This window comes from Hipposideros armiger, unplaced genomic scaffold, assembly GCF_001890085.2.
Source record: "Hipposideros armiger isolate ML-2016 unplaced genomic scaffold, ASM189008v1 scaffold_346, whole genome shotgun sequence".
Taxonomy (NCBI): domain Eukaryota; kingdom Metazoa; phylum Chordata; class Mammalia; order Chiroptera; family Hipposideridae; genus Hipposideros; species Hipposideros armiger.
This window is the reverse complement of record NW_017731696.1, coordinates 1,376,162-1,392,954: the sequence shown is the minus strand read 5'-3', so window position 1 is coordinate 1,392,954 and position 16,793 is coordinate 1,376,162. Positions and strand designations below refer to the sequence as shown.

Below are 16,793 nucleotides of genomic sequence, written 5' to 3'. Positions count from 1 at the left end.
ACCATTTGCTGTCCCCAGAGGAGAACCCATTGGTAGTGGAGAATGGGGAGACATAAGAGGATGATGATGGCAAATGCCCCTGGGCTTGAGAAGCCTCTGCCCGCCCCCCACTCCATCTTCCCCAGCTTTGTGGCGTGGACTCCTGTGTGTGCCAGAAGCTAACGTGCAAACACCCAGGGCCTTCCCACAGCAGCAGCTCGCTCTCTTCATCCACTGCTCACGATCCCCTCCCATGCAGGAAGAGAGCCAATGCGTCAAGCTAGCACGGAAAAGCAGTAACTTGCTCACGCTTGAGGACAAATGTCTTTTGTTGAAGGCAGGTGGGCAGGGAGAGAAGGAAGGGCAATCAGTCAGGCACAGAGAAGACAGTCTTTCGAAGGAGGCCACAGACACACTGAACCACTCAGCCCTCGCCCTGTGGGATGCTCTCAGGCCCCCGCTGCCTCCCCTCCTTCACAAGGAAGGACACCGCCATCCAGTCAGTTTACAGCTCACAAAGGTCACTCCTAGGGTGACCATTTTCTTGGGTTTTGTTCTAAAAGAACTATCTTAGAATCACATCGCTGACCAATCTTTCACTCAGAGTTCCCCTGAATTCCATTTATCTTCCTTCCAGTTGATCACCGTGGAATCAGGTAAGAGGGCTGAGCTTTAGCTTGCGAGCGAAACAGAAATGGAGCTGTAGCTTCATTTCAGAAAATGATGGGGCTTTAGAGGTCTCAGTGCTCTGGTCCTGCAGGGTTAACTGATGGGAATGTTTCTGCCAGCTCAGTTCTCATGTGGAAAATGGCTGACACCCAACGGGAGAGCTGAACATAAGACAAGGGCTGCCTTGCACAGGTCGAAAGGGGTACAACATCAGTCTGCTAAGAAAAATCCTCCCATTTCTTACCAAGCAGTTCTTACCAAGGGTTAGCTGTTGTGATAGATGAGTCACCCACTGCTCAGAATAATTTACAGGGTTGGCAGGGTCCCAGTGGGAACCCCAGGCCTTGGTCACACAATATCCAAGGGCCCGATTCTCAGGGACTTCTACAAAGGAGATGCCGACCCAGAGAGGCCAGGAAAGGACCTCCAAGCTGGGGGGTCCTCCTGAAATAACTACAGTAACTGCTAGAAACAACATAACTTCACATCAACATCTAAGGCTTCTCGGGGACTGGGGAGGTTATTTCCCTGAGCTATTCAGTGAGATTATATAAAGATGAACCAGGAAGTCGGATTAAATTAAACTAAGTATCAAGTTAGGCTCTCAGAGGGGAGGGAAACCCAAGCAGGGAGCTGCCCCGAGGGCAGGGGTTGGGCTTTACAAGGTGTGTTTCCTTGAAACCTCACAAAAATCCAGAGGGGCGGAGGCTGTTATTCCCCTTTTACAGATGATCTTGCTAAACCTTGGTTTGCTTAAATAATTTACAGAAGGCCTACAAAGTTTTAAGAATCAGAACGAGGCTGCAAAGCCAGGCCTGTCTGCTCTAAAATCTGCTTTTCCAGTCTAGACTGTCTTCTAGCTTGCAGAGAGCTCACGAGGGCCCTGCCAGCATTTCAATATTGACACACAGCCAGCCTCCTTGCACAGCAAGTGATAAATTGCAACAACAAAAACCAATGAAACTAAAAAACAAAACTAGACTAATGAGAGATGTATATATATATATATACATATATATATTTTTTGGGGGGGCGGGGGGAGTCTTAAGCAGTAGAAAAGCTACTGCAACATTCAGACATGTCTCTCTATTTTGGAAAGTTGACTTTTCATCATGGGACTTTAACGTTACATGACTAATTGACATTCTGGCTCGAAAATAAAACCTCCGAATTTCAGACCCCGTAGTTCCTGCACAGCAAAGGAAGACGTGAATTAGGCCACATGCAAGTGCCAAGTACACAATAAAAATACCAAAAATACCCTGGCAAGACACAAGGGATGCACACAGAAAGATGCACGCATGCTAGGCCGTTGGCATGGCATAATTTCTACACCGAGTGGGAGAGACGATTCAAGGCAACACACAGGACAAAAGTCATGCCCCAAATACACGAATGTGCATAGACAATTACGGTCGATGGCCAAGGATGTGAGCTCTGTGATTAGCTTCAAGAGCTTTACTGAAGCTAAAGGGCGAGACCTGGAGATCACGCCACTCAGAAAGATGATGGCTGCTGCTCTGTTAGCAAAACATCAAATTTCTAAGTCTTTCAGCTCTGTTTCGGGGGTGGGGCGGGGAGGGAACGCTCTCTACCCCAAATCTCAGCCAGAGGTGTTGGATGATCAATATGCAGCAACCAGATTCAAGTGTTTATTCCCCAGAGATAATTATAAATCTCAGTCATGTGACTTAATTCAGTACACCATCTGCAAAACAAGGGCAATGGCCAGCTGACAGTTCTATCACACTGGGTCTCAGATTTGGGGGGAACCTATAATTCGAGCAATGTTCCCACAGGCAACTAGACAATTCCCATCCTTACAGTAAAACAAGTCTGAGGACACCGTGATCACCGGAACAGACAGATCGAACTCCTCTAGTGCTTTTACTAGTCGACTGGCTTGGGGCAGTTTCCCCACCCTCTTTGGCGTTGGTTTCCCTCTCCGTAAAAATAAAGATGTATCTACTCCACCGGGCTGACGTGAGGATTAAGATGAAATATCATTTATAAAGCAGCTAAAAACGAAATCTCATCTCCCCAAATAACAAATGCTCCGTGCTCTTTGATCTTGAGAAATGCAAGAGCGTAACTATCAAATCAAACCTTCTCTGTAGCCCCTAACCCCCAGCCACGGCTGAGGCTGAGGCTTCTGCCCCCTCTACATCCACAGTCCCCCAACAGGACGTCCAGAAGGGAGCTCACCTCTGTGCCGAGTTTACGAGACAGCTGTGGGCTCACAGCAAGGTGACACTATCCTCCTACTCATTTGGCCCCGTTCTTCCTTACAATTGAGCTATCTTAGACCTCAATGTTTCTGAACCCACCCAGGGACTTTGGCACTCACTCACGTATGGGAGAGAGGACTCACTTCCAATCTGTCTTCACAGAATCCAGCACCAGAGAGTATGTGCTTCCAAATGAAGGCACTAGCTCTACAGAGATCTCAGTCAGTGTAACCCGCCACAGTCTGTAACCAGGGGGAATCTGCAGGTGAGCAAAGGTTCTAGCCTTGTTAGGATATGACCGCCCTACTAGCCAGGAAAGATGCTGGAAATTCCTAGGATGGGCAAGTCATTCCTTTGGGTTAAGCATCACTCTCTCCTAATCTCTTTTTAAATCTGCACAGCTTTCCTCCCCTTGTTATAAAAGCAATTATGTGTTCATTTTAAGTCAAGTGAGCAATAAAGCCAATGTGAAAAAAAAATTTTTTTCAAGATAAATTCCCTATTGTCTTTTGAAATAATCATCATAACAAAACAGGTAAAAATATAAGATACCAACTTCTAGGGTGAACTGATCACCCCTGGCCCAATAAGGTGAAGGACGGGTGGGGTTGAGGACACCCTCCCTGAAGGGGTGCACGAGGGGGGAAAAGGAAAGAATAAGATCGGGAGGATGTGAACACAGAGACCGCTTCTGACTGCTACCTTACAATTTCTAGGTTTGAGCCGAATTTCATAGAAATTTGTTAGAAGAGTTGAGATGATTATTTTTCTGAGCTTTAGACAAATCTTTCTTGGTTTGTTGTGGTATACTAGCCACAAATCAAATGTAAGGGGTACTTTGATATCTCAAAGCAAAATTGAATTGACTGTCAGTCAAGTACAACTATACCAAGTAGTTGTCTACGGAAAATCTCTATATGTTTGCACAATTTAAAGGAAGCAAGTTATTTATTTCGTTGACAAGAACAAATATGGTTACCAGTGAGTGCACACAGAGTCCATGGATGGCATGCACAAGGCTGTAAATGAGAATGGCAGTCTACTGTCGAATGATTTTTAAGTAGCTAACATCCAATCTGGGTGGGTAGGAATCTCTCTCCGTACAACAGAGGCTCAGGGCAGCACATGGAACAGGTGCATTAGAAATACCTGAACATTCAGGATCAACTAAGCCAAGCCTCTCATCAGGTAGGAGAGAAAGATCTACTGCCTTATGGGCCTGCCAGAGCACGGAGTGAGTTGCAAATCGGGGTACCATCATTCCCATCTACAAAGAGCTATTCTGAGATGCCGCCATCTTGAATGTAGAAATGTGCTGGCAGAAAAGGAGGTGTTTCTTTTCATTTGAAACCTGTAGAGGAAGCCTGATATTTCTTAAAAGAGATTTTCTTTTGTTGCAGGGAACGTAACAGGATTACTTGTCAAGGACCTGCTCCATCACTTACAATTGAAGAAAACCTGTTTAGAGAAAACTACTTTATTGGGGGGGAAAAATGACTTTGGAACATTTGAAATACCTTGACCTATGATGTAATGCCCTCCAAGGAGACTGAGCTAGTAATTCTTCACTGGCAATGCAGTCACCTTTCACCTTACTGAGTGTACAGGTAAGTAATAGCTCCAGACTGATTGACCACAATGAATAATACCCACAAGTCATAAACATCAGCAGAAACCCAAGAAATCCAATTTTGCTGTATTGTGTTCTACCTGTCAGAGGCTACAGCTGTATTTACACACTGCCTATATCAGGATCTCAGCAGCTGTTAGGTTTTCCTCTGCAAATTTGCTTTCCACTAGCCAGGGTCATGGCAGTTCTGTACAACAGAGCTACTGGGGTCCCATGTGATCCACATACATTTACACTCCATTTCTCAGGACCTAAGATAAGGCAAGTCTAAGTTTTGGAACGGAGAGCCACAATCCTAGGTTAAAACCAAGCAGCCTAGACACTGCCTCATTTTTAAAGCCTTGGGTAGAGTCCTAATGACCCATGGTAACTTTGGTTTTATTAAATGGGATCTTAATGAGCATTTACTCAGATCCTTCTATGTTCTATACTGGCTAGCTGGTATGCAGAGATAATGGATTAAAAATACATACACAACACACACCATGAAAATTAAATGTACAAATGCTAAGGAAACAAAGAAAAATGCTACGAAGAGAAAATGGTGAGATTAATTCTGTGGACTTCCTGGAGGAAGCGTGTCTGATGTTTAGAAAGAAGGAAGATGTATCAGAAACCAAACACAGTTGTCTAAGAGGCATTCAATCATACAAAGAAATGAGATTTCCAAAAGGAAAGTATTTTTATAAATACATAATGATTACAATGGGAAATATTTATTAATAGCTATATCAATATCACTAAAAAGTTCAAACAGTATAAGACTCACTATCCTCAAGAATTGTACGATCAATCTTGGCATGAGGGAAAGATTAGATAGTGTTATGGAGTGAATGTCTGTTTCCCCCGCAAATTTCTATGTTGAAACCCTACCCCCTCCCATGTGATGATGGTAAGAGGAGCTGCGGCCTTTGGGAGATAATGAAGATTCCATGAGATCATGGGACTGGAATCTTTGGAACAGGATTAGTGTCCTTATAAGAGTCACAAAGCCAGCAGTCTAAAAACTGGAAGTGGGGCTCTCACCAGAACCCAGCCATGCTGACACCCTGATCTTAAAAATCCAACCCGCACAACTGTGGAAAATAAATTTCTGTTGTTTATAAGCCAAAGTATTTGTGTTATAGCAGCCCGAACTGAGTAAGATAGATAGACAGGCAGGCAGAAAGAGACACTGGTATAGGTAGGTATACAGATACACATATACCACTCAACTATCAAATAACACTGCGTGGTAAATATTAACTAATACTAGAAGGTAATAGCGTCCTAATGTTAAATATTGGGTATGGACAGAGAAAGGTAATATTTAGAATCTTCCTGGGGATGCGAGTACGAGAGAAAGCTTCCAGAAGGTGAAAACAAAGTTACACCCTGAAGATAGGTCAGACGGGTCTTGAGCAAAAAAATGGGGCAGGACATTTTAGGCAGAGGGACTCAAAGGGTGCAGGTGACACACAAGCGCTACTGGAGAACAACACACCATCCTAGAAGTTGGAAAAGAAAAAAGTAGGGTGAGGTATTACTTATCCTAGTTCCACTCCTCAGAGAAGCTGTTGATAATCGACACATGCCTAGAACCATGGGGACTTTGGAGGGACAGCTGTCTGTATCCGGGTTAGCCAACCATCACCCAGGATTAGGTTAGAAATGCATATTTTCAGGCTCCCCCTCAAACCTAACAGTCACTCTGGGGTGGGACCCAGCAGTGTGGGCTTAGCAAGCCCTACGGGTGACTCTAATGAGTTTTCAAATTCGAGAAGCACTCCTGACTCAGTGATAAAATCTGGACTGAAATACGCTTATAAGTAAAGCCTTTAAGAGACACACAAGAAATATTCTATGTACTGAAGAGAAATACAGATCTATTTTATCTAATGCACAGAAAAAATCAAGTTCTTGATTTTCAGACTTGTTTCAAACTACTTATTCCCCCCTGCCCCCCTTTCTTGGTCTCTCAATGTTGGGAGTGCTTTCCATGACATTTTAAAATCTGTATGACTAGCAAGCTGGGGAATTCACTCCTCGTTTGATTTATGACCAAAAATATCAAGCTCTTCATGTTTTAGGCATGGACGTGCTGTGAATTGAGCTCTGGCTATATCGTGGCTCATAATGTCACTTTTCTACAGAACCACTATGGAAGAAGGATGACTGACTAAACTGTTCTCCACTGACTGCAATAAACTCTTACTGAAAGAAACAATTGGAGATCTGGTTTTTGCTTATACATACACACGCACCCCAAGTTCCACCCCAGGAGTGCCCAGCAGTAGATTCTAGGTTCCGATGTACCCACTATCATAGTTGCTTAGAGTACTAAAGCAAAAAAGAGTATATTCACTCTGGAAAAAGAACAGCAAAAATGACAAGCATGTTTGAGTGGTATGTAATTTAAATCCACAATAAACACTCTTCAGCATATAAATACACATAGATGAAAAATCTTGTGTGTGTGTGTGTGGGGGGGAATCTCATCTGGAGATTTCACTTTTGGGTTTCACTTTGATTTTCAGTTATATTTTCAAAGTCTTCAGATCACCCCCAAATTTTAGCACACCAAATTTCTCCCAGCCTCTGTTAATACTTAATAAGTTCATAATGATTTCATGTGAATCCAGCAGTAACTATAAAAAGCGAAGTAATGTGAGGAACACTTTCCAATTCCATTTAATGTCCCAAGAATGCCCAGCTAAGGTCGCACGACATCATTACCTATGATTTATTTTAAGCAACTTTGATTTTTTTAAAAAACTTTTCTTTTTTAACTTTAAAGACAGGACCCCCGAATAGTCTCAGGATGAAATATAAATGTATTTATAGATGTAACTTGATTGACTAATCAAGTAATGTCATGTAATCAGTAGCGGAGCTCTTTTTTCCCTTGTCTGAGCATTTCTGTGAAATGCGATGCTCTTCTGAGGTCCCACTCCACCACCAACCTGCACTGCCTCCACAGCCCGGGTTAACACGGAAAGACAAACCCTCACGCAGTCAAACCAGGCCCATGGTGCTTTGTCTGTATTGGTATCATTTGTCCAAATATACCTGAGCTGATCTCCACATGCCTGGCACTAAATGGAACTAGGAAGATAAAATTAGATATTTTATCCATCAGATGTTAATTGTGCAAGGTGCTATAGAGCAGACAGAGCGAATGCTAACATAAACCCCTCAAAAATCCATCCAACTAAAATACCATTCTATAGATAGTTTCAATAGTTTATTGATCCCAAGGCATGCATTCTCTTATCTCTGAAAGTTTGCATAATTAGTGAGAAAACATCCTGAGCAGGATAATAACAAATTTCCTTTGCGCAACCAAAAACTGCCACGGATTGAACTTAAAACAGATTTGAATTAGCACTCACCCACCCTTTCCATCCTGGGAATACACAAAAGCTACTCAGGAAAGGCCTTTTTCATGGACCCTTCGCCCTTTGGCAGAACAATGGATTAGAGAACGAAGGTCCTTAGATGTGATGGCATCAGAACCCACTGGCCATGTAAACTCCAAAATCAAGGTCATGGGTTCTTCCTCCCACAACACCAAACAGAAGCTCAGTGACTTACGCCGTGGATATCCAGTCCCCATCTGCGGGAAGGTGGTTTTTGTCTGTTCCAGGAGGCCCGTGGACAGTTGTGGTCGTGGGAGATGGGGAGGAAAGCGAGTCTAGACTGCTGGTAGGGGTGTCCTCCTTAGGGGGGTTAGGGCTGTCACCTAGAGAGGAAAAAAAGGTGTCAACTTTCAAACAAATAGAGGAGAAAAAAACTCCACCAATAATTGTATGGTATCACTTAATGAGTCAATAATTTAAATCCCAAATTACATTTACAATTCAGCCTGAGAGTATCTGGGTATCCTGTCTATAAACATTTTGCTGTGGTTTTTTTTTTCTTTTAATCAAATATATTTTATGTCATAGATAATATACACTGAGGAGTGTTTTCCCCATGAAAAAATACAATAATCAATATCAGATCAAATGGAAGATGAAAGCCGTAATGTGGCCACAGTGACTTCCTAATCTATAAGGATCACTAATGTAAATTATACTGATAACCTCCAGAACAATTCAGAGCAGTACACCAGCCCCGTAGGGTCCAACCTCTCCCTTTCTCATCACCTGATGGTTCTCTAAGCCATTGGCAGTCACCACTGAGTGCTTAATAAATTAACCAACTCTAAAAGGACGTTGTCTTTTGAGCTGGATTACAATTTAATGGCCTCACGTATTAAAATCCTGGACATAGAGAAACTTCCATTTCCCTGTGAATGTTGGGGAGCATGTCATACAAGAACCAGACCCCTGCAGTGACTCCAGAAGATGACTTTAAACCCAAACTAAAAGGCATTTCTTAAATGGACTGCATGATTTATTCATTCACAGAGGGCCATTTTATGACATACGTTTAGTATCATTTATATACATTATGGGCTTGGGTGGAAAATGCAAAAGATGGAAAAGAGAGCCCTCAAGAACAGCTGTTTCCCTCAGGTGGTCTCCTTGCTATTATAGTATCCCAGCCACCATAGGTGCACCTGCGCAGCACCCATCAGAGCTGGGACCCTGCAGCCAGACTGGCACTCCCCATTAAACATTAACTGCTCCGGGTATCTTGCAGAAGGCACTGACTTGGCCTTGATGTTATAGGTGATGGGTGATATTAGGTGGTCAACAAACTGCTACATGGAAACAGGTGATACCCAGCGTAGGGGTCTATACCCCCAACCACAGCTAGTTCTGGCCGATTAAACCTTACGTTTTTCCTCAGTCCTGGGTCCTGGAAACAGCATATGCACAAACACCACAAACATCAAGGAACTTGATTTCAGAAAACCATCTTAAACAAATTTCAATTCTACTTTTAATAAAGCACAAGAGAAATTCTGGGCTCTGGTTAAGCTAGATCCCAAGACACGAATCCTGAAAATAGACTGCATGAAATAATTCTTATTTAACTCTGACCCATGTTACACCTAAGGCTAAGACAAAAAAAAAAATCTTAGAAATGGGGATCTAGAAAAGCTAAATTCAGGGAAGTAGGACTTAGAATGGTGGTGATGGCTGGAAGAAGGAATTCTTTCTAAGGGAGTTACAGGGAGGTACCTAGATGATCCTGTACAGAAGATTCTAGTAAGGAACAGTTTTCTGAGCCTCTTCTTTCATAAGTGTGCAGTCAGGGAGGGTGGGAGATGTGATGGAAGAAGAGATGAACATGATCTCTGTGCTCAAGTCTTCTCCTTGGTCTCAATCTCCCCATAAAAGCCTGCTCTGTCCGCATTCCTAAGTGTACAGTCTAGAATACTGTATAATTCCTCTTTCAGAGAAGTCACTTTTTCTGCATCACTTCACTACAAAAGCATTTAGCAAATTGGAATAATTCAGCCCCAAATGGAAAGGCCCATGTTCAGGCGAATGAACTGAATCCCAGCGATAGACCGCTATGATTTCCTTTGGATTTATTTTCGCTCTGGGATATTTAGCCCCCTGAAAAACAAAGGCTACTTCTTCCCTTACACACCTGGATAGCTCAAATACATCCAGTTCTTTTCCACAAATGAGCCCAAGAATAAGGGACCAGAACTCCAGCTTTCCCAGGCCCCTCCCCTGTGTCCCTCAGTCATCATGAGCAATGACTCCCTTCCAAGTTAAAGTCTCAAATGTAAGCCCAGTGCAGGGTCTAAAGTAAACGCCTGTGAATTACCTGCACAGCAGCTGCCAATTCGAGGCTTGGCTAGAAGTAGCAAAGTATGATCAGTTCTGAAGCCGACAGGATGACCTCCACCATGAGTCAGAGGTCAGCAGCTTCCTGGCTTCTGGAGGCTGGATCCTGGCCCTCAGCTCTCTGGGCCTCACTGCCTGACAGCAGGGCAGAGCCGGACACAGTACAAGCAGCCAGTGAGAGTCCTGGACCTGATTACCTGATTCGCTCCTACAAGGAGGAGCCTGTCAATGGGAAGCAAGTTTGGGAAACGGGACAGCAAGGGTCTAACGTTACTTTCAAGAGAGCCTGAAATGTTTTTACAAGCTACAATACTAGCTCATCACACTGCCTGGAATCCTTTTCCCAAGCAGACTGACACAGCACTAATTGCCATTCCACATATTAAATCACATTCTATTAGGAAAATCTCTCTCTTCCTTCCTGTCAAACAGTGGCAATCTGAACCCTCAAGTGAAAAGAATATTGGTAGAAAGGAATATGTTTACACAAACTGATCAAATGAAGCGATACCTCGCCCTGCTTTCCGTGTGCACAAAATTCCTTTCTCCTTCACTATTCAGGAATGAGCTTATCTACTTGACAATCACTGAATTCAAGGGAACACAAACACCAAGCACATAAACATTAAGTACTTGTAACCATTTCTGAAGCTTGAGTTCGCCAAAATCAAATGACTACTTTTTAACTAGTATGAAAATAATACAACTGTAAAAAAAAAACCCCAAAAAACCAACTACGTTCAGTGATGTCTGGAATGAAGATTTTAATTCGTACGTGAGAATGAAGTCAGATAGACACCCTCTTCATTTTTCACCATTCATGTCTCTTGAGGGTCACATGACTTCTTTCCTTAGGTGTCACCCTTTAACAGGCATCTATCTACAGGCAAACCACCTGTGAGGAACGAGATTGTTCCAGGTAAGTGAACAAAAATGGTGCTGAAGGACTTCAAGATAAGAAACTCACAAGAAACAGAACTATCTCCCGCTATAAGAGCAAATGAGTTCCCCACAGCGTCCAGCCTAATTCCCACCTTCCCCATGAAGCACTAGCCAACCACCTTTTTTCCTCTCCTCTCCTTTCGCACCACTATAAGCAGAAATCGGGTTCGCATTCCACTGTCATCTAGTGGTTTCGTGACCTGGTTTTAGGTCGCCCTTTCCATTACACAGTTGTGGAGGGTGACGATCATGTGTCAGTCTTGGTAATCCTTAAAGAACACGTTGCCGTGCCAGGCAAATCGGGAGTCTACAGGAAACACAGACTGTGCTCTTGCTGCCCCACGGAGTGTCATGACCACAGAATACCAGCACCTCTGGGCATTCAGGAGGGAAGCAATCTGCAAACCTCAAAGTATTGCCACACGAGCTGCACACAGCTGGCAATGAGCAATCTCTCCCCTTTCAAGCCATGCACATCTCTAGCCCTCTTTATTCAATGCACAGCATTAACTGAGCTTGTACTGTGATGTACAAGGCACATCGCAGGTGCTGAATTATAAAGGTGAAGAATCAGTCGCTAACCTGAAGGTGCTCCCCGCATAGTGCAGAAGAGAGTCAGGTAGAACACAAACACAGCAGAAGGTGGCATATGCTGTAATACGTGCGTATCAAGGAGCTTTGAGACCCAGAGACAGGAATTCCCAAACCTGCCAGTAGTGGGGGAGAAAGACAGGAGAGTCAGGCAACAGGAACAGGAAGACATTATTGCCCGACTTTCAACCAAAGACCACCTGGAGAGAAAATGTCAAGACTAAAAAAATAGAAGAAAGAAAAACTATGGCAGTTTTCAGATAGTTGGATCTGGCTGGAGAACAGGGTCAAAGGCAGAAAGCAGGCTATGAAGTGTGGGGCAGAGTGCTGACTCTACTAAGGCATCTGAATTTGTTTTGTAGGCACTGGGAAGTTATTACAGGAATTAAGTAGGGAAGTGATATGATCCAGAGAATAGATTCAGAGATATTCAGGTATTACGGTCATTATAAGTCTATGAATGAAGATGAAGGGGAAAAGGGAAACCTAAGATGACCTTGGCTTAGGTCATCTGACCCAAGTTCTTGGCTTAGGTAACTGGGTGAATGGTAGAATTAGTCACTGGAATAGTGAATTTAAAATAAAAAGGGAGCATATTGGGTATGGGAGATATTGACATCAGTTGTAGACATCTTGGGCTTGAGGTGCCAATAAGAAATCCGGGTGAAAATATCTAGAGGAGAGTTGGTTATAAAACCGCAGAGCTCAGGAGAGAGGTCTGGGACAGTTTTATTGATTTGAGAATCATGCAGACAGAGCTGAAGTCATGGCACTGGATGGAGAGAACAACAGAGAGAAAAGAGAACTGTAAGAGAACCTTGGAGGAACCTCAGATGTAAAGAGCAGGCTTCTCCTCAAAGCAGCGTGGGCGGTGGTGGTGCTGGTTATTGTTGTCACTTTAAATACAGAGACGTGTTATCTCACAAATATTTACAATCCCCTCACAGACATAGATTCTCATAAAAACTGGACAAAAAAAGCACTCAAGAGGACATGACTTTCATGACAGCTACCGGATTACACTATTTAGTCTGATTTCTTTATAACCCTGAGCACATGAACAGGTGTGTTATTTATTTTCAGGCAAGACTAAAACAGTCTTCAAAGACTGGCAGAAAATTAGAGCTAGAAGAGGGAATAAGAACTTGATAATGCTGTCATATCTACCAATTTAGAGGATGTTTTTTGATCTAGTTAATTGACCTTTCTTACTCTAATAATGGTTAAGTTATACACACTCTCTCTATTCATCTTCTGGTCATGTCACTTAAATGGAAGTGTTTTTGCAGTGTTGGAGGGCACAAGGCTTTGAGTTTTCCCTCCATTTCATGCATTTCTTCCTTGTCTTCCTCTAAAATATATTTTCTAACAGTTAAGGAGTCAGAGATAGTTCCCTTTGAATCCCTTACCAGCTGTTTTCCACTTGGCATACAATGTGTGGGTAGGGTATGAAACCACAGAAGGCTTCTGTTATTCCTCAGAAACGGATCGTCTTCGCAGAGGCAAAGCTATCCCATGTTTCCCTCTCCTAAACATCCTGGCTTATGTATTAGCAGAACGAAGAAAGAAAAAGAAAGTGGAAAGAAGACAGCGAGGGAGGGAAAGATATAATTTATTAGCTGAACGTAATTCCAACAAACTTCACAGTTATGCATTGGGTTAGCTGGAATTCACCAGCAGATGACGATTCCACTGGCACACTAATACGCTTCCTGTCAGGTCAGGGTCATCATAGAAGCCTCTAAATATCAAACAGTTAATCACTAAGATCAAAGAAAGATTTACTGAGAACAAATTAATGGCACTGACAGACTTACAACACAGTAAAAGCTAGCCCTCCCCCCACATATGCCCAACAATAACAACGTACGATAACATTTTAAAAATAAAAAGATATAACTGCACTCAAAAACTGTTACACATCTCGGAAACAGAAACAGAAAGGAAGCCCAGTTGCAGAGGTCGGGAACACAAGCCAAAGGTCTACTGGCTCCAGGACCTGGGAAATCCAGCAGAACAAGCCAGTCCTTTAAATCCTGTGGATCCTAGTACAACACTCCTACAATACACCAGGCAGACAGGCTAAAACACTCTCTCCACGTGGAACCAGGGTTCGGGAGACACTTACCACACTAACTGGATGCCAAAAATCTATGAGCAAGTTCCACCCGTGCCCGGGGAACTGGATTTGACATGCTCACCCATCCCATCCCCCGGGTGAGATTTATGTGCAGGAATAATAGGGCCTGGCTCTGAACCAAAGCACCAAGGTGAACCTGGTGGAGGCAAGTGCCAGAAAATGAGGAGAAAAAAGAGGGCGAGACACAGGCTCCAACTCATCGTAACCACTTGAACACATAACAAAATTCTCCTTCATGACAGACATGTAAACCACAATTCTAAGAACACAAGTAAAACTGATAGTAAATCCAACAACAACAACACCAAAAATCAGAGATGTACAGATCTGTAATATGTAGAAAAGAAGTGGAACTGCCAATATCCAGGTTCCAGAAGAAGAAATAAATTGAGAAGAAGAAATATTTAAAGACATAAATGACCAATTGCTCAAAATTAAAGGAACTTCAAAACCCTCAATCCAAAGGATGCAGAACAGAGGAATAAAGAAAATACAATACATAAGATACATTACTGCAAATTTTTAAAATGTCAAATACCAGAAAAAAAACTATATAGAAAAAGCAGATCATCTAAAAAATAACCAGACTGACATTGTGTTCTCAACAGCAACACTGAATGAACAACACTGAAGCAATATTTTTACAGTATTAAAGAATTTTGAGCATAGAATTAAATATTCAAACTGCCATTCAAACATGAGGCCATAATGAAAATATTAGACATAAAAAACCCCCAAGGTTTCCACACAAAGAACTATACTGATAACATTCTTAAAAGAGTTTTTCAAGTATTTAAATCAAAGAATAAGAGATTTTCAACAAATTTGATAATTCCTATTTTTATCTTCTAAAAAGGAAAGGTATAAACATAACCAAATTGATCCAGAACCAAAATTTTGGAAAATATCAACATGGTGGGGGGAGACAACCCAGAGGGAGGTGAGAGTCCATTCAATTATTTCTTACTGGGGTGTAAAGACAGATATAAATAACTTAAAAAATCAATAAATGAGATTATAAGTCCCTAAATAAGGGAAGCCTTAAAAACAAAATGGAATATGTATCATTGGAAATAGGAGAAGAATACTTGTTTTGAAGAGAAAACAGAAAAGAAAACAATAATCAAAATCACTAAATACAAATTATAAAACGACAGAAATCCTAACATAATGGTAATTACAATATATATAAGTGGATTAAACTCACTAAATAAAAGACAATGACTCTCCAAATATATATATTTTAAATCCAACAATATGTTTACTACAAAAACATGCTTAAAACAATACAGAGAAAGGTTGAAATTCTTTTTTAAATAAAAAAAATAGATATGCTAAGTAAGTACAAACCAAAAGAAAGATAATGATCTTAATAAAATGCATGAGAAACAGAGTCCTTTTATATTGCCAGCAGCGGTTCTCAACCTGTGGGTCGCGACCCCTTTGGGGGTTGAATGACCCTTTCACAGGGGTCNCCTAAGACCATCGGAAAACAAAAAGATATTCACATTACGATTCATAACAGTAGCAAAATTACAGTTATAGAGTAGCAATGAAAATAATTTTATGGTTGGGGGTCACCACAACATGAGGAACTGTATTAAGGTGTCGCAGCATTAGGAAGGTTGAGAACCGCTGTGCTAAAAGGGACAAGATGATTAAACAAGCAGAACAGTACCTAACGATACAGACTCAAGGGAAAAAAATAGAACTGTAAGGAAACACAGAAAAATGAACAGTTGTAATTGGAGATTTTAACACACTCCTCTCAGATACTGCTATCATGTATAGCAGTAAAAAAAGAGAGCTGTAATCGATAATCAAAATTGATGTATTTTACACACACACACACACACACACACATCCCTACCTTGTAATACACAGAGGATACACATTCTTTTCAAAAACACATAGAATATTTATGAAGAAAGCCTAAAGTCTTAAAAAATTCGAAAACAAATATTATGCATACCAGACAACACATTCTCAGGCCAAAACTGAAAAATATTTAGAATGTATCAAACAAAAGGCAGATGTTACAATTTCCATATGCTGATAAATTAAGCGTGGTTAAAAAGAGAATCACAATGGAAATTAAGACAGATTTACAATACAATAAAAATTTTTCATATCAAACTTTGTAAAGCAGCAAAAAATACCACAGAAAAATACTGATAAGAAAACCAGAAAGTTCAGAACATTTTAATGCCATGTCTATTTAAATAGACCATTTTCCTAAATATTGATAATCACTGAAGAGTCATCATGACTATTTAAATATTGAAATTAAATTCAGTCAGGGTGCACTCTCAATAAAATAAAATTTGCAAAAATATATACGATGTCTTTTTTTATTTTAGTATAGTCACTCAAAGGGATTATTTGTATATTAATTAATACACACAGACTTCTCCATAAAATTAAACTAATATTCTTAACTATTAATTTCATTATCTACTGGTATGTAAGACTTTCTGGAGAAAAATATGTCCCAAATCACAGTGGACAATCAATGAGAAAAAGTGATCTGACACATTAAAAACTCACTGTTAAGTACAGAGAAAGAAATCTCAAAACTAAACATAAGTGGACTGGCCGAGTGGCGCATTGGTGAAGAACTGGCTTGGGAATGCCAGAGGGCCCCGGTTCGGGTTCCACATATGAGGGCCGGTGACACTGCCCTCTACAGCTAAGATGCTGAACAACAGCTTGACCTGGAGCTGGGGTCGCCAGCGACGGCGTAGGCTGCAGCCCCTGTGGCAGTGGGTTGCCATAAGCTACCGTGTGTAGCCAGAAGCCAGCGACTGATCTGCCTCACCCGGGAAGAGCGCAATGATGGTGCCAACTTGGGCCAGTGAAGCAACGTCCTCCACAACTAGACTGAA

The 16,793-nt window shown here is 41.8% G+C and overlaps 1 protein-coding gene across 3 annotated transcripts in view; it reads right to left on the bottom strand.

Annotated features, from left to right (window-relative positions):
* The window catches only part of ARHGAP10 (Rho GTPase activating protein 10), a 251,386-nt gene that overhangs the window by 11,668 nt on the left and 222,925 nt on the right, over positions 1–16,793 (bottom strand). For all 3 annotated transcript variants that reach the window (XM_019661363.1, XM_019661364.1, XM_019661365.1), the window contains one exon: positions 8,080–8,227. In XM_019661363.1, coding sequence (XP_019516908.1) covers positions 8,080–8,227 — 148 coding nt within the window. The remainder of the gene's footprint in view (positions 1–8,079; positions 8,228–16,793) is intronic.